The 18,541-nt window shown below is 57.1% G+C and overlaps 1 protein-coding gene across 1 annotated transcript; it reads right to left on the reverse strand.

The window, feature by feature from the left end:
• Positions 1-1,722: 1,722 nt before the first annotated feature.
• LOC119107384 (mediator of RNA polymerase II transcription subunit 25) lies at positions 1,723-18,150 on the reverse strand. Its single transcript, XM_037230818.1, has 20 exons — positions 18,010-18,150; positions 17,251-17,377; positions 15,534-15,710; positions 14,913-15,132; positions 13,901-14,046; positions 13,431-13,484; positions 13,261-13,304; positions 12,406-12,572; positions 11,673-11,913; positions 10,527-10,721; positions 10,092-10,261; positions 9,369-9,490; positions 8,653-8,815; positions 8,077-8,256; positions 7,632-7,754; positions 7,448-7,562; positions 6,757-7,004; positions 5,322-5,486; positions 4,645-4,800; positions 1,723-2,118 (listed from the first exon to the last, which is right to left on the reverse strand). Exons 2-20 carry the CDS (start codon positions 17,373-17,375, stop codon positions 1,990-1,992), a joined length of 2,940 nt encoding a protein of 979 aa, XP_037086713.1. The 5' UTR covers positions 17,376-17,377; positions 18,010-18,150; the 3' UTR covers positions 1,723-1,989.
• Positions 18,151-18,541: the final 391 nt, after the last annotated feature.

Here is an 18,541-nt window from a genome sequence, read left to right on the forward strand (position 1 = left end):
CGGTGTGTAGCGCTCGGGTCGGGCTAGCACGGCGCCGTTTGAGTGTTGACAATTGGGCTGGCTTTGTGTTAGCGTTCGTTCGTAGGTCGGTTTGAATGTTCGGTGTGCGCTGTGGTAATCATGTAGATACGGGGTGGTCGCGCCCGGGGAGTGGTATTTTCTGTATGTAACGAGTGGTGCCTTCGCCCTACCAAGTCTGGTGCTGTAGCGTTAGGTGATCTAGTAGCTTTAACTTGCAATGCTTTCCCATCGCCGCCGACGTTTGGAGGCGTGGCATTTTAGATTGGTTGTGGTGTTCAGCGTTCGTTTTTCTCGTTGTTCGACATGATTGGATTGACCGTTGGGCGTTGCCGGGGATGCGTCACTAACGCCCCCTTTTCGCGCACGCGCGCGCGCGTCCCGCGCTCGCTGTATGTGACGCATTTTAATTAATTCGGGTTGCGGTTACATACCCGTGTATGTATAGCTATTGCCAATGGGGTGCGCGCGACAGCCGTGGGTCCGCCGCCGCCGGAGCCGCGCCGTCCCGTGCCGTCCGCGCCGGAGAGCGGCGCATGCACTGCCGCCTGTCGGCCGGGCGCGCGGGCGGTCTGCGTCCAACCCCTCCTGCGGACCACATTTTACACGCCCCGCCCCGCCCCATCCCGTTCGGCCGATGGTGCCTGGCCTGGCCTGGCCTGGCCTGGCCGATCCGCGGCGGGCGTGCCGTCCCGGCCGGGCCTGGCGCGCGGCGCCGCCGGCCGCATGGCCAGTGAGTCCCCTCCGCTAGGGCTGGGGTAGCGGGCGGCGGGTGGCTCGTCGTATCACTGGGCTTCAGGGAATGACCTTTCATCAGCCTCATCCGCGGGCGGCGGGCGCCCGACCTGCCAGCCCGCGCTAACTTTCTCCATTCCACATCTACCGTGTTGAGGTGCGCGCGCGCGCGCGCCCGCGTCACCGTCACTGTCGGCCCCGGCTCAGCGAGCGGGTGGCGCGCCGACCCGCTCCGTCTCGATAATCAAACGCGCTGGACAGGCTCGCGCGGCCGCCGCGCGGCGTCCCAGACCTGCAGACCAAAGACCCGCAACCCCGGGCCGCTCCAGCCCGTCCTTCGTCTGGCTGCACTCCTTGTGATCACACACACTGCACTTTCACTACGCTAGCTAGGGAGGTTTTGCATAATAGTCTATTTTTCATATCTGTGTAGGGGCCCGGACCGGGCGAGCGGCCAGCGGCCGCCCGGGCGCCGCGCGCGTTTGTGTGCTCCGCGGGGCTTCAGTAGGCGCCGGCCCGGCCCGCCGGCGGGCGCGCCTCCGCTGTGCAGTTCTTCAATGTGATTTTTGCATTACGTACAAACGTAGCCGTTTCACCTTTGTATTAATACCTAGTGGTGTGTGATATATATTCTGATTAACTCTGCTATGGTTTGTCGCCCGGTAGTCGGTGTACCTCTAATATTCTGTGTAGGGGTGGCGCGCGGTCGCGGCGGGCCGCCGGCCACCCGAGGTGTTAGCCGCCGTGTATCTCTCGGTGTCGGATCATTAATTCGGGCGTGTGGACCGCCTCCGCTGCCTGCGCGGCCGGCCGGCAGTCCCCGGGCCGGCCCGTACCTCCACGTTGTGATACTCCACCACCGGCGCTCCCCTCCCCCAGCTCCGAGGCATCGCTCGTCACCAGGGCGCCGGCTCCAGCCGGCCCCACTGACTGTTTGCTGTAACCGGCAGGTAATAAAATTGCAGTGGCAGAATGACGGATGGCGTTTATTTTGGTGCTCGGCCGCTGGGAGCACCGGGAAACGTGGCAGCGTACAGCGCACATACGTCCATACACAACAGATCGCGGGAGGACATTTTACCTTACCGGCTCCAGCCTGCCCGAAAACACAATCATCACAGTACAGTAACGTGGCCGCACACGTTCCAAGAAGAGAAAGTTGGAGTGCCAAACGGCCGACCGGCAGCGCCGCGTCGTTACGGCCCACTGACGAACGCCGAGCAGCGGCGCCGGCGTCTAGCTGAGAAAGTCGTGCATCACGGACTCGTCCATCTGGTTGGGGTTGATCTGGCCCGGCTGGCCGGGCGTGGCCATCATGGAGCTGGCCGGCGCCTGTGGCCTCTGCAGCATCGACGGCCGATAGCTCTGCCGAACGCGCGAGATGGCGCGGTTACCAGCAGCAGCACAGCCGCCGGGCCGGGGTCACACGCGACGAGCGACAGCGGCCAGAGCAGGCGCGGCGGCGGCCGGAGCACAGCGCGTCGCTCGGTCGGTCGAGCCGCTCCCCAAATTACGTCCCGCTAATGCAATCACCAGCTAAACGGTGCGTTGCCATCCCTGGCACGTACACCGCACACATATTCCGAACTGGGTTAGGCGTCATAGGACCGAGCAGTAGACGCGCCCGAAAACCTAAATCACCACCTCTGCGGTGGTTGAGCGAGCCTATCTGTCACTGCACGTGATATTGGACGTGCATTGTTACCCGAGTCACTCGGTCTGTGATGCCAATCCAGGCTGTGGACAGTACCCAGTTGCTACATGTGCCGCCACCGCCTGTGATACGGAACAGTGAATGTTCGGAAGGCCATGGCTGTTCGCGACGCGTCGTGGCCGGGTTTTGACGGAGATAGCAAAATATAATTTATCCCATGCGCCTAAGCCTGGTGTTAGCCTCAACGCTTTCGTTAGTGTGATGAGGGGCATAACACATCGGTACTGGCATAAGGCAAACGTTCTCAGGCATTCTTGGTTCTAGTTTTATTAGAACATTGCACGATGTGGCACTGGCGCACAGGGTGTCCCGAAATTGATGCGATGTGACACTGACGTACAGGGTGTCCCGAAATTGATGTGCGGTTTGTGCTGCTTATCATCTTCCCCGTCGTGTCAGGCGATCACATGACCCAGGCGGTCAGCCTGACCTCGGCCGGTAACGGGCGGGAGAGGTCATGCCTTTCGAAACAGCCGGCATGTTGAGTCCGCATATCAGCATTGGTGAAAGAGCACGAGCCATCGATCCGCTGCCGCGCGGTTGGGATGGTCCAGGGCGGCACGATCCACGCTCCGGTCACTAGGGACTTCGGCGTCAACGTAGCGACGATCAGGCGCTGGCTGTCCGGCGGCCGCTCAGGAGAGACGCTCCAAAACCGCACAGCTCCTGGGCGGAAGTCGGCCTTAAGCTGAGTGGCGGAGATCGTCATTGGAAAGTCAGCCCTCAAAAGGCGTCACTCGACGAGAATCTGGCGAGAAAACTGACGGCGGAGAAGCACCCAGCCTCGAAGTCGGCCGTCCACCGGCATCTGAAGATCAGCCTGCAACTGAAGCCGCTCAAGCCCAGGTTGCAGCAAAGGCCTGCCGTGGACCAGAAGAGCAGGCGACTGGAATTCACCAAGGCCCGCAAGAACTGGTCCGTTCAAGACTGGAGTTGTGTCCTGCTTAGTGATGGGTCGCCCTTCGAGCTCTTCCAAGCACCTAACCGCCAGAACGACAGGATCTGGGCCAACAACAGCTCGGAGGTGCCCATCACCGAGGCAGTGAGGCAGCCGCTACAGGTTCTTGTCTGGGGAGAGATGAGCTACAGAGGCCTCTCTGAGCTACGCCAAGTCTCGCATTCTCGTGCGGGCAGACCGTCACCGCTGACTACTGCGTCAGAGAGGTGCTGCAGAAGACTGCAGCCTCGATGGTGCAGCGGAGGAAGGAGAATGGCCCGCCAACCAAGATCAAACTCCTGCCAGGCATGTCGAGGGCAATATTCCAGCAGATCGGTGTTCCAGCTCATGCCAGGAAGACCCCGGACTGGTGCCGCGCCAACTTCCCGGACTTCTGGGAGAAGGGTACGTGGCCAGGCAACAGCCCCGACATGTCGCCGATCGAGAATTTTTGGGCGATCGTCAAGATAGAGTTCAGCAAGATGTCGCCGGCCACTTCAGAGAAGACATTGTTCCAAAACGTGCAAGCGGCGTGGCGGAGAGTCGAGGCAGAGACTCTCGACAGCCTGACGTGCGGCCTGCCGGAGCGCCTGCGGCAGCGTATACGGCTGCGTGACGATTACATTGGCAAACAATCGTGAACCGCCGGAATTATTTTCCACGTTAGTGAGGACGATACAACCGCGCATCAATTTCGGGACACCCTGTGTGGGCCATCCCATGTCGAATCGATTAAGCTTGCCCCTCAACAACTCTGATTATGTTCCGTCGCCACTGTGCACCAGTTTGCTTCATCTTATTATCATAGTGCATGCCATTATGCACTTCCAAAGTTTTATCCAGAATCCAGAAAATTAAGAAATAAGTTTTATCCAACGTTTTATCCTCAACTGCGCACAATGCCAGCCAGCCGAGGTAAGCATCCCCAGCACGCGCCACATCGGTCGCCACCGTCTCCCAGCACGCGATGGCCGGTCGCTCGTGGAGTGGCCTCGATGTTCGGATGTCCTGGATTTAACTTTAAGCACAGGAATTTCGGTAGTAAATAAGATCCTTTTAGAGCGCGGTCACTTGATTTCAGATAGGACTCACAAAGTCGACATTCAGTTCCAAACTAGGCTGTTCTCCCATCAATCACCGATCATCGACCTGCGCCCACTCCAGCTGCCTGGCTAGGCCCTGAGGCGACCGGTGGTGCGTGTCCGCCGCGCTCAGCAGAGCCTGACGCCGCCACCCTCACCTGCTGCAGCAGGGTGCGCAGGCCCGGCGTTGAGTCCATCTGCTGCTGGGGCGCGCGGCCGGCGGTGGCGCCCGGCGGCGCCAGCTGCGCGCCACCCTGCTGCACTAGCTGCTGTGCGCTGCCCTGCACCAGCTGCTGCGCGCCGCCCGGCTGGAACTGCCGAGACCGGCGTCACCGGCGCCTGTCCGGGGTCCAGGCCGCGGCACACGGTCTCCGCCCCGCCGGCCGGCACCCGGGGCACGACACACGGCCGCGTCGTGTGTCGTGCACACGGAGGGGACGGGGGAGGGGGCACACGGTGACAGGGAGCGACGGCGGCGGCACTGGAGCGGGAGCTGCGGACACGCCGCTGCGCCAGCCTCAACTGCGCACAATGCCAGCCAGCCGAGGTAAGCATTCCCAGCGCGCGCCACATCGGTCGCCACCGTATCCCAGCATGTGACGGCCGGTCGCTCGTGGGGTGGCCTCGATGTTCGGATGTCCTGGATCTAGCCATGCGATCTACATATCGATCAGAACAACATCGACTGAGCTGAACATTAGCGTAACGGTGGTGATGACGGACAGCATGGTCCTTCGTCACAAAAAAGCAATATTTCGGACTTGGTAATGTGCTGATGTCTTAATCTTGTGGCTGCCGAGGTCAAACGCCCGCCAGACACAGGCCGACTGCCCACCTGCTGGTGATCCTGCTGCGCCTTGTACTGCATCTCCTTCTGTCGCAGCTGCGCCAGCTGCTGCTGCAGATGGCGCATGCGCAGCAGGTTCTGCTGCCGTTCGGCCTGACCCTGCGGCTGCTGCTGCAGCTGCTGCTGCTGGGACAGCTGGCTTGCCAAGAGGCCCTGTTGGCAGGTCAGCGCCAGATCAACGACCGGGGCATGCGGCTGTCCCACAGGCCAGCCATATCGCTGTGCATGCTTCACCGTTACATGGGATGTTCAGTAGAGGTGCCCATTGGATTGCGGATTTTCGGAGTTCCAATTATTTCAAAAGTCCAATTTGGAAATTTCACCAACCTGGACCAAAACATTTGGAATTTTTCAGCCAGCCGTTGACATCCTGTCGTGCCGCAAATAAGTGTGCACCTCAACTTATTTAATGCAGGTGCACATTACCTACCCACGATCGCTTTCTTACTTTTCGTTCGATTCAAGTGATGGAATGCAGCGTCGCGAGTAGTAAGTGAGGTTCTTGGTTGTACGTAGAATGACGTTGATGTTTTTTAGTATGGTTTTGAATTATGCCCCAGAGGTGGGACACCTCCTTTCACGGGATACTCCAGAATGGGTGCGTACAGTAACTTAGTCACACGCAAGAAATCCGCTTCTTTTTAGTCCATGCGTTTTATGTACACCTCCACGACATGAAAAAAGTCAGGCTGGACAACAAAGCCGCGGCTTTGGCCGCGTTACTGGAGGAGCGACTTCATTTAACGAATGCTGGTGAGTGAATTAACGAACGAATGGATGAATGAATTACTTAACTGATTGACCACAGCACTGGATAGCATGCCACAGATGGGGCTCAATCCCCACCCTTTCCAAATTTCGTTGTCCCGCCCTGCCAGATTAGCGGACCGGTTACCAGCTTAGGAATTTGCGTCCACTGTCTAGCACCCCCCGCGGTGACACGCTCCATTGCAAGGAGGGGGGGGGGGCTTGCTAGCAGGATGGGTCCCGGCCACGCTGGTCGGCTAGACGACCAGAGTCCACAGGTCCAGCCAGCGGGCGAGCCAGCCCCCTCAGCGGGGCGGTCGCCAGCGTCCCTCACCAGCCGGAGCGCCTGCTAGAGGGACAATAGCCGCGATCGGCTGCCAGGGCGCGAGTCGTGGCGGGTCAGTGAGTCTCACCTGCCGCTGGACACCACCGGTCAGCGAACACAGCCGTCGGCGTCCGTCATTGGGGCTTACAAAGGACGGGCACCGTTGGGAATTGAACCCCGTATCTCAGGTTTCCTAGGAGCCAGTGGTTAACACAGACACGTTAACCACTACACTATTGACACCCCCAGCGAACAGAGCCAAACCCAATCACAGCCTCGTGGCATATGTCGCTGTAGTGACCATCAGCACTCAGTCCACAAAATAACGCAGCGGACGCCTAGTTCACTCGCCTGGGTCGCTGTGTTCGACTGCATCTGCTGCTGCATTTGCTGTTGCCGCAACTGTTGCTGCTGCTGTTGCTGCTGCTGCTGTTGCTGCTGTTGTTGTTGCTGTTGCTGCTGCTGTTGCGGCATGTTGATCTGCATCTGGGGTGCCGAGCCGCCCACGGTAAACTGGCCCGAGTGGCTCATCAGGGTCTGGCGGACCCCAGCCGGGCCCGGGCCGCCGGCCAGCTGCGGCGAGCGGCCGCGAACTCCACCTGGCGACACGGGCAGCGCGCGCCGGCCCTCAGCGACGGAGCCACAGCCAGCGCACGGCGTGGCGCCTGGCACGTACATCCAGAGCCAGCGACGGCCAGCACAAGGCAAAACAGAACGGCCAGCACGAGACGGTACACACGTCCGTCCACTCACGGACGCTCCAGAGCCGCCACCGGCCGGCGGAATCGTCCGGTGCTCTGCGGAGAGATTTCACAGACCGCTCACAAGTCGTTCGCTATCAGCGGTGAAGAGCTCGGCCTCCCAGCAGCAATGGCACGAGGCCGTGGGCTGGTGACCAGTGAGGTTGGGGCGGGTGCGGCAAGTGCCCCCCCCCCCCCCCCTGCTCTCCCCACCCCTCGGCGACCGGTGACGGTGAACGGGAGACGGGACGGTACCGTGAGGGTACCGTCGGTACGTGACAGATAACGGGACGGTACCGTACCGGCCTCGCCCTGCGACAGCTGGCCGCCGCCCAGCGCCATCGGGTTGGTCTGCTGGATGAGCAGGCCCGGCCGCGGCCCAGTCATCGGGCCGCTCTGCGCTGCCGCCGCCGCTGCCGCCGCCGCTGCCGCCACCGCTTGCTGCTGTTGTTGCTGCTGTTGTTGTTGCTGCTGCTGTTGCTGTTGTTGCTGCTGCTGTTGTTGTTGCTGCTGCTGTTGTTGCTGCTGCTGTTGTTGCTGTTGTTGCTGCTGTTGTTGCTGTTGTTGCTGCTGCTGTTGTTGCTGCTGTTGCTGTTGCTGCTGACGTTGCTGGAAGCAAACGAGTCGAGCCGTTGATGAGATGAGCCACTCGTCGCAGGTGCTCCCGAAAGTAAGAATTATGCGGCACTGCCGACTTCCACGCACATCACAACAGAACCACGCAGTCGAATACCGGCTGATCACTGACCCGAGCCGTGCCAAGCACGCAGAAAACATAGCTAGGCTGATCGGCACGAACCGACACGCTATCCGGTGACACGACGTTGCAGCATGAATCGCATCACTTACGCCTGCTCCACGCAACAGTACAGCGTCAAGTACAGAGCTGACCCCGGCCCCGCCCAGGTCAGCGTCGGCGTCAGGTACGTACCCGTAACGTCTGCATGTTCAGGATCTGTTTCTGTTTGGCCATCACTTCTTTCAGCTTCTCGATGAACCCGTTCTGATCGTTGGGAATAAAGCCGAAGTAGGTCTGCTTCTCAGCCGCGTACAGGAGCATCATGACTTTGACGTCGGTGGGCGTTAGCGAGCTGAAGTAGACGCAGCCAGTCTGCCAAGATCAAAGACGGACATACGTTAACCGAGGCCGGCAACCAACCGGACCAACCCGACCTGCTTTGCAGCAAACGGAACGGAACAAACGTCTAGGCGCCAACAAAAAGATGGTGTGGCGGCCACTAACCTAATCTGGCCATAGATACAGACACACGATGCAGATACGATGCAGCCAGTGATTTTCAAGTCATTTTCACACCGTACCAATTAAGTAAAAGCATCGTTATGGGCGCAAAATGACCACTGCGGCCGACGCGCCCGAAAACACCAATGCACAACAACAAGATACTTTAGATAGAGATGATGCGGCACACCACCAACGCAGTTGCTGGCGGGCGGCTACAGCAGCTTGGAGGATCGGTAGGCCCACTCCGGCGCCGGCAGCACTTACACTCCCATTGCTCATGACCTGGCTGAGCCGCTCCAGCGGCTCACACGGTTGCAGGTTGAACTTGACCGAGCGGATGTTCTCGAAGTAGACCTTGCCGATGGTGCTGATAACGGTGCGGTTGATGAGCTGCATCATCAGCTTGTTCGGCCAGTTGTCCGCCTTGCTGCGGAGGAGGCACATGTCGCTTAGGAACGGCGATCAACACGCTGTGGCAAGGCACGTCGCTTTGCATGACGAGTTCGCCACCAGATCAACTTATGAGTAGCTGTACTGTTGGGTGGGCTCCGGCAGAGAAGAGAGGCTCTCTACTTTGAACTTCCCGAGTCGAAGTATATCACTTTTATGGCAGACTTAATGATGTTCAGCTGACATTCTCTCTACGCGCATTACCAATAGACGGAAAAGGCAGCGGAAATACCCCCCCCCCCACTCTCTCTCTCTCTCTCTCTCTCTCTCTCTCTCTCTCTCTCTCCTCCTCTCTCTCTCTCTCTCCTCTCTCCCTCTCCCCCTCTCCCTCTCCCCCTCTCCCTCTCCCTCTCCCCCTCTCCCTCTTCCCTCCCTCCTCTCCCTCTCCCCTCTCCCTCTCCTCTCCATCTCCCTCTCCCTCTCTCCCTCTCCCTCTCCCTCTCCCTCTCCCTCTCCCTCTCCCTCTCCACACACACACACACACGGGCTGGCCAGCAGCGTTTCTGTCCACTGCCTGCGGCGCGACTCACACTTCAGGCTCGCCGCTGGCGTTGGTGTTGCAGCTGAGCCCACATGGGATCGAGTGCACCAGTTTGCTGACCTCGCCCGGCTTCTTCTCGGACCACTCCAGCGTACCCTCCCAGATCTTCACCTGAGGAGGCACCGACGGCAGCCGTCAGGGAGGAGCACGCGCCGGCCGCCACCGTCGGCCCCCCAGTGGCGCAGACACTATTGCGCGGCTTCACCGGCGTCAGCGCGCCGAGACAGCACACAAGACGGCACAGCGCACCGACCAGACACGCCACGGGCCGATCCAAAAAACACACACACCGTTGCCTCGTGCACAAAAGCGACGGACAGCATCTGGAGACAAGGGGTGACCTCACCGCGTGACTCTTGGCTCGGCGGACGAGCTAATCTTGGTCATGTTGGCAATATGGCCGCGGCCACCTCTCTGTGCCCCTACGTCCGCCGCGCAAGGTAAGCTGGGACGATTAGCAAACCACATTAAGTTTACAAGCAGCACTTCTGACCTTTGCAAACCCGACATAAGCAAGAGTGTCGTCCAAAGGCAAAAGGGCCTAAGCGCCATTGGTAAAGTGGCACTCAGGCCTTTTTGCCTTTGGAGGACGGAAGAACCACCGATCGCGAGGCCTGGCGGACTCAGCACAGGTACCCAGCTCTCGTCCGCGGCCGGCACCAGACGACGCGGCCTGTGCCGGCGCGCCAGGCTGTGTGACGCCTCCACCCACCGGGTGCTGGGGCGGCCCCATCATTCTGGGCTGCTGCTGCTGCTGCTGCTGGAGCTGCTGCTGCTGCTGCTGCGGCTGCTGCATGCTGGGACCGGACCCGCCCACAATGCCCTGCTGCTGGCCGACGAAGCGCGGCACCTGGGGCCGCATCATACCAGCCACCATCGGCACTGCGGACGGAGAGGGCCGGCGCCAGGTCACACGGCGCTATACCGCCACTCCGGCGCACCGGGCGCCGGACACCAGACGGCCGCGCACCCGAGGCCCGACGCCACCGACCGCACTGCGCCGCTGAGGCGCTCCACAACGGTCCAAGGAGTGCACCCCCAGACGATGTCAACAGAAATGCGGCCGGGGAACACTGCACGCGCCGCGGCTGAGCTCAGTACCGAGTGTGGCAGTCACCGGCGCCACTCCTCGCCCCGCGGCGCTCACCCTGCATCCCCTGCTGCTGTTGCTGCTGCTGTTGCTGTTGTTGCTGCTGCTGCTGTTGCTGCTGAAGACTGAAGGGTGACTGCGCCTGCTGCGAGCTGGCCGACATGGTGGGCTTGTTCAGCTGGGACAGCAACACCGAATGCTGCTCCCCCAGCTGCCCGCTCGCCGTCTGTGACATCGAGGTCTGCGGCATGCCTGCAGACGGCCGCCTTGTTGTGGTGCGCAGAGCAAGGCCAGGGCAGCTAAAAATATTGTGTCCAACGGAACAACACCGCACACAGTGTGGCACAGATTAATTTTGCGCTTTCAAATTTGATGGTTTAATTCGCGTAGTGGTAATCTCCAAAAACCCAAATCACCTACGAAACCTAAGACAAACTCTCAGCCACACGAATTTTACAAGCAGTGCAAGCTCGTCAAAGAATAACCAAACGAGTATGGAGTGTATTAACAGCTGTTCATATGACAGCTGTTTTGCAGCTCTCGAAATGACTCCGCACTTTACAGGGTATCGGGGTGGCGTTTTTGGTTTTCAGCCCTGCACCTGTACAATTTCCCTCCTCTGGCCGGACGCATCACCGCGTTCCTTTATCAGTACACTGGGCACATGAAACGTGGAGCTATGCCACATGATCAACGCGATCCATTATTTGTCACTTCCTGCTCTCACAGCGTTACGAAGATACACCAGCAAGTTCTCAAGTGTTTTCGAATAGCACCGGTATTCAACAGTTCCTATGAATTCCTACCACTTTGTTTTTCCTGCAAGATATACTTAATTAACCCAAAGGACCTCTCATTCCCGATGAGCATATTGTCGCCTTGCGGACAGCCGTGACAGACGTGTTCGCCCCACAAGCTCAGCTGACACCCAATCACGCACACACGCACACGCGCACACACGCACGCACACACACACACACCCACACTGGGGTATAGCGTCCAGCACTGGTGGTGGACGACGCTCCGCACTAAACTAGTAAGCAAAAAATACCTTTCACTGAAATATCCTATGATTTTACTATGTTACGAAGTCCTTTATGGACGATCTCATATAAATTTTGCAATCTGCCTCGTGCAAGGAAGAGAAGAAATATTGTTGCTTATTTCCGAGCCCAGCCCTCTGGCCCTGCCAGAGGCACGTACCGGACATGCCCGGCTGAAGCTGCTGCTGCTGCTGTTGCTGCTGCTGTTGCTGCTGTTGCTGCTGCTGCTGCTGCTGTCCCTGCCAGCGCGGCTGGACGTTCATCATGACCTGGCCCGCCGACGGCGGCTGCACGGTCACGTTGGGCGGGCCCGGCTGGCGCATGCCACCCATCACGGTGATGCAGCCGGGCGGGCGCTGGCCCTGGATGCCGGCCGCCAGCTGCTGACCACGCACCAGCACCTGCGCAGCCGTCATCCCGCTGTCATCGCCCCGCTGCTGTCGTCTCGCTGCCGTCATCCCACTGCCGTCATCCCACTGTCGTCATCCCACTGCTGTCATCCCACTGCCGTCATCCCACTGCCGTCATCCCAGTGTCGTCACCCCACTGCCGTCATCCCAGTGTCGTCACCCCACTGTCGTCAACCCACTGCCATCATCCCACTGCTGTCATCCCACTGCCGCCATCCTACTGTCGTTACCCCACTGCACGGCAGCGCGCTCCTGGCGCCACCCGCCACTGACGTGCTCTGAGGCCACCACACACAGAGTCGGCGACATCCCGCCAGCCTCGCCCACCCGCCAACGGGGAATGCACATAGCTCCCGTTCGTTACGTGCTGCCTCCCTTCCCCATTAGCCCGTGATCGGGGCATGGCACCGCCACTCCAGGGGGGGGGGGGGGGGGGAAGGAGGGTCGTCGCCGCCAAGGAGCACCGAGGGACGGCAGTCGTACCGGCTTCATCTGCGGCTGATACGTCTGGCTGGGCACCGGGCTGGCCCGCTGGTTGGGCGGCGTGGGCGCGCGCGTCATCTGCGCCATGTTCAGGATCATCTGCTGCGACTGCGAGAGCGGCTGCGCCGGCTGGTTCAACGCCTGCGAGAGTGTGCTGATGGGCGCTGCTGCAGACACGGCGAGGGCGTCACGTCAAACACGGCCCAGGTCACAGCGGCACGTCACGCCGCCAGAGCCGCGGCAGACGGCCGGCGGCAGACTGCGGCGCGGCGCCAACACGGTGCACCGCATCCAGACAACGCAAGAGGCACGGCAGACGCCCGGCAGCAGAGGCTGCGGCACGGCGCCGACACGGTGCACGACATCAAACATTGCTCGTGTGCGGCTCCTGACAATGAGCACGCTATGCACTGCCATTTGATCTGAAAATCTAACTGGCAGACCATCTCACAAAAGATCTTAAACGAATTCACGTGACACGCTCTGCCACGAAAAAATTGAGAACGAAAACATTGCTTCACGAGGAAGGTGTGAGCGGACCAAGACGAGCCACCCTAATGCGAGCACGACAGCCGGAGTTCTATGTGCTTGCATTAACTGGCTGCCTTCAGTGCAAAATGCTTTCTTTTATTTTTTGTCAATTAAGTGCTCAGCTTCGCATACAGATAACTGAAGAAACCACATTACCTGTAGCCATGTTTTACTACACATATAATGGAAAACAATGATTAAAGTATTGACACGAAGCCCTGTACTTATCAAACATACTTCCGCAACGGCTTCTCACGGGACCCTTCTGCGCTAGTAATGAGACTGTGTCCACCAGTAGCTATCAGCAAAACTTGCTGCACCTACCGGTTTGCTGTATGCTGCCCATCTGCTGCTGCTGCTGCTGCTGCATTGCCGCAGAAATGGAAATCTGCTGCTGCTGTTGCTGCTGTTGTTGTTGCTGCTGCTGCTGTTGCTGCTGCTGCTGTTGTTGTTGCTGCTGCTGCTGTTGTTGCTGCTGCTGTTGCTGTTGTTGCTGCTGTTGCTGTGCTGTGTTCAGTTGTTGGTTACTGCTTGCCTGCTCCTGCAAACTGACGTACCGCCCGGACGTCAGCCAGGGCAAGTGAGGTGTCAAAGACTATCAAATAGAGATCGCCACACGCTGTCGTGTAACGCATGCGGTATACACGGGGTCGAAACTGGGGCAAGGCGGTTAAGCATACACGCGGCGACTCCACTAGGGGTGCAGCTGGGCTGTACCTGCTGGGTCGTCACGCCGACAGGCCCGTGACAGTCACACCAAACCTGCAAACGCCAGCTCAAGCACCCGCTTGGCGAAACACGGGCCCGGCAAACGCTGGTGCGGGCCCTTACACGACACGTGGCTTCAAGTGTGATCTGTTCACACAGCACCAATCGACGAGTGGTCACTCGGCAGCGGGTTACAAACAAAGCTGCGGAGAGAAGGGGAGGGGGAGGGGGGTCGGAACCTATCGGCAAGGCCCACCTGAAGCCGTTGAGCAGTATGAGGTGGTGTGGGTCGCGTGAGTAGTTCTTGGCGTGGTTCATGGCCACGTCGCCGCCGGCCTGCTCGAAGATCTTCTGAATGCCGCCCAGCCGCCGCGGACACATCACAGACAGGTGGATGGAGCGCTGAAACAGCGCGGCGCACCGCACCCTGACAACGGGCACGCGGCGAGGCGCGGCGCGGCGCGGCGCGACACACACCGGCGACACGCTCAGGCGCCAACAGGCTGTCAGCCAACAGGACCGTTTTATAATCCGTACGCCCGCACTACGTGAGTGTAAGCGTGGAAGGGGCATACTTCCACCGTTGTATGTGGGCTCAGGTCAGACGGGTTATGCGTGTGGCACGCGGCGTGCTTCCCATCTGCACAACACATCTGGCGTTTGGATCCCGGCCATAAGTCTTATGTCAGCCGATGTACACCGATGTCAGTCCACCTTGAAGGCCAGTCCACATTGTGAGTCCACCAATGTCAGCCCACCTTAGTTCCAATCAAGGCAAATGCTGTGTCCAATGATCAGCGATATATATGCCTCCACATGCCACAAACCATTTGTGACATCACCTGGCACAAGCCCACAGGATGGACACTCAGCCTGGTACGCACGCTCTCATGGACACCACTGATCGATATGTGCGACTCTATATAGCCTAACACGCCAATTGGAACCGCGAATGAGCATCACCAGACCCCCAGCCTGCTTCTACCCCAAGAGAGACAGGCAAGGCGACGGCGCGCATCGTCCGTCACCCCATGTATGCCGGTATGCCTCATGCATACCTCATGTATGCAGGTATTCCTCACATATACCCCATGTATGCCGGTATGCCCCATGTGTACCTCATGTATGTTGGTATGCCCAATGTGTACCCCATGTATGCCAGTATGCCCCATGTGTACCTCATGCATGCCAGTATGTCTCATGTATACCTCATGTATGCTGGCATGCCTCACGTGTACCTCATGAATGCTGGTATGCCTCATGTATACCTCATGTATGCCGGCTGTCAGCTGGTCCATGCTGCAGCCCAGGAAGCTGGGCGTTTCCTGTACGGGCAGCTGGAACGGCAGCGAGTTGCAGACGAGCACGCAGTGCCGCTGCACCGACCCCGACGGCTCCCGCATGCTCTTGAGGTCGTCGAAGCACTGCAGCGCAGTGGCCAAGCCCTCGGCGATGCAGGACACGTTGTCACAGTTGCCGCCGATGAACCTGCCACACGCAGCACGTGGCGATGTGACGCGCACCCGGGCCCGCCTCCAAGGTCTGGCGCGTGGGATGTGCGATGCGTGCCTCGGGACGTCTCTGAGGCCGCGCAGGCGCAGTGGCGGGTGTCGGCAAAACGCCAGTTCTACAGTGACACTGACACCAAGATGAGCCAGAATTGGGAGCAATGGAACCCAACACAAATGGTAGCAAGATCAGGGGGAGACACTAAAGCACAGCAAACATTGGTGAAAAGCAGGACAATTAAGTGCCTGCAGCAGCCAACACACAATGCATCTTCAGATCATTACAAACTTCAGACCCCCTCCCTATCTCTTCCAAATTGGCCCCCATAGCCTGGGCAGGTGGAGTGGGGTGGGCCGTATGGTGCGACCCCTGCCACTCACTCAGCGCTGTCCAGGTACTGCAGGAACTTGTCCGGGGCGGCCACTGGCAGGCAGCAGGCCACCGGCGGCTCGGGGATGCCATCGCCGGCCGTAAAGGTGACCAAGGTGAAGAGCGTGCCCGAGCACTTGCCGCCATACTGGCTGAGGTCGCTGCCAGTGGTCTTTGTCGTGAAGTACCTGCGGTGGGTGAGCCAAGCACAAATAAACCGTCTGTGCGAGTTGTGCTCTCAACTGACAAACCGGTGTTTGATTCCCCGCTGAATTATATAACATGAACACAGATTCAGCTCATGGCCAGCTGCATTAGCAGGGAAAGTTGCCTGACTCATGGCCTAATGGGGCGGGGAACCGATCTTGTACGTGTGCATGGTCCAGACCAGTCCGGACCACTTATAGTCGCACAATGCTGTACAACTATTTGAAAATAATCCCCAAAACTTTCTTTGCATGCCTGATTTGCTAGGCATTGATTTTGGCACTAACAAGAAAAAGGCATTGGTTTACTGTGCCTTAATACATATATTTAAAGCAGTGTACTTGGTCAAGACTGCTCAACGGGCCGCTTCAACTGCCCAGTTTGGACAATATAACCAATGTCTATTCGAAAATGTTATTTAACTAGAGCCTCCTGATACAGAAAAAGGTGATCATTGGGTCAGGGTATACATTGCTACCACATGTTAAAAAAGAGCATAGTACATCAATCGTCATCTTAAAGGCAGAACATATCGTAATTAATCGTAAAACAGGTCATCTTAACTCTTACCTTGGAACTTAAGTAAATACGATAGAGAACATCCGAGCGCCATACACGCGCAGCAACCGCGACCCCGGCGCCATTGCTACGCGTAATCACATTACTGCGTGGTCATAATATAACTGCACATCAAGAACCATAAAAATGTATGAGGCCAAGGAAATGAGAATCCACTGAAACATGTTTCTTGTGTATCCAAGCAGTCTGCTGTATTGTTTGTAGATTGGTCGACATGGTAGGGACATATGACATTTTGGGTGGGAATGAAAACCAAAATGAGAATATGACAGCTAAACAAAACTTCTTAATACAGTACATATGTATGGCATGGAACATGGATGCCAATGGGACACTGGGTTGAAGGGGATATGGTGTGAGCCAGGGGGTTAGGTTAGGTTAGGTTAGGTTAGGTTAGGTTAGGTTAGGTCAGGGTCAGGTCAGGTCAGGTCAGTTCAGGTCAGGTCAGGTCAGGTCAGGTCAGGTCAGGTCAGGTCAGGTTCAGGTTAGGTTAGGTTAGGCTAGGGTAGGCTAGGCTAGGTAAGGCTAGGTTAGGTTAGGTTAGGTTAGGCTATTTTAGGCTATGTTCAGGACTATTCTGGCCTGTCTGTTTCATAAACGTACCTAGACGTGATAAGATATGTTTTTCATTGCATTATTATTGTTACCTTCACACCATAATTTTTATGGTTCTTGGTAAGCAGAAATATTGTAATTACGCAACGACAACACAGAAACGGCGCTGAGGAGTCAGGGCGGTGGAGTGCGTGCAGCGCTCGGGAGCAAATTTGAAGGTAGGAGCATGAATCTACCTGCTTTATGATTATTTATATGTTCTGCCTTAAACACGACAAATGATGTACAATGATTTTTTCTAACATTAGGTACCAATGTATACCTACACCAAGACCAAGTAGACATACAGTATTGCAGTGCATCTGAATGTGTGCATGAAACACTCACTCCAATGTAGGCTTGATGTAATTGTCCAGGAGTTCTGGCAGGTATGCCCCATTCAGAGCAGTTGCCTCTACCACAAACACCACATCAGCCTCTGGTGGCTGCTCAGGACGACCAGGGAGAATCATAGCTGTCAAAAGGGGCAAAACAGTAGCACATATGGCAGTAGATTGGTGTAGAATACTGAACATAAACCTGATATGGCATGCCAGGAAAGTGGCAACTCCTAAGATCGAACACCAGTGCCACAAGATATCAGGCTGGCATAGGTCCAGCAAGCTACCCTATTCACAGGATCAGCACAAATTTGAATTTCCACCTCCTCTCCACCCACCAGACCACGGAAACTGTATTTTCAAGCCCAACAAATCCAGAACACCTGGAACTTAACTGTCCTGTCCCTTGGTTTTCCAAGAAAAAAACAATATGCCAAATCACCTTGGTGCACAGGGAAAACTGACTGCCAGAAATACTGCTGAAAAAACTAAGAACATAAAACTGAAAGCTGCAAACTACCAAAAATGGGTTACACCAAACATGTCAGGCATGGCAATGACATCCTGGCAACAGCCTCAGTACATTCAAAGTCAACTCGGAGAACCCAGAACTCAGTGCATGACCACCATCAGTTTACGCATACAGGCAATATTTCAAGAAATTATGATGCTGCTCACATGATTTCAATCAAGGATACCGCAAAGAACACATTTCTTTCAGAAATTTTAAAACTAACCACAATGTGGCCATCCCTCAATTTCACACCTGAATATCCCAGGATCAGAGCACAAACACCATGTTTCCGTTCAGCGCTTTGGATATATTTTCGGAGACTGGATATGGATCAGCTGGCTATATCAAACTATGAACAATATTCTCGGTGGGTTCCAAATTTCCCACACTGATCTTTACCTTGAGGACAACGCAATCAGGAGGCAAAAGAGACGGCATATGTGGCGCACTGTCATTAAGGTCTGCATTGACGGCCGACAAGTTAGCTGATGATGACGTCATTTGCAGCCCCCCAAACCCAACAAAAAACAAGTCAAACATGTTCCCAACAACGTCACTGATAGACGTTCAAGAAATTTATCATATTTTGCTGCTCATAAAATCACAAGAATTGACGAACTGCTCACTGTGACAAGCCAACAAAAGCTGTTCCACATCACAGCTCATGCAACCTTTTGATCACGTCTCTTGAAATAAGAAAGGAATCAGGTGTGGGGGGGGGGGGGAGTGCCCCATCCTTCGCACACGGTTTTAAAAACATACTCTAGTGAAGCCCAAGAAATTG

The sequence above is a fragment of the Pollicipes pollicipes genome, unplaced genomic scaffold, assembly GCF_011947565.3.
Source record: "Pollicipes pollicipes isolate AB1234 unplaced genomic scaffold, Ppol_2.1 Scaffold_6686;HRSCAF=7923_pilon_pilon_pilon, whole genome shotgun sequence".
Taxonomy (NCBI): domain Eukaryota; kingdom Metazoa; phylum Arthropoda; class Thecostraca; order Pollicipedomorpha; family Pollicipedidae; genus Pollicipes; species Pollicipes pollicipes.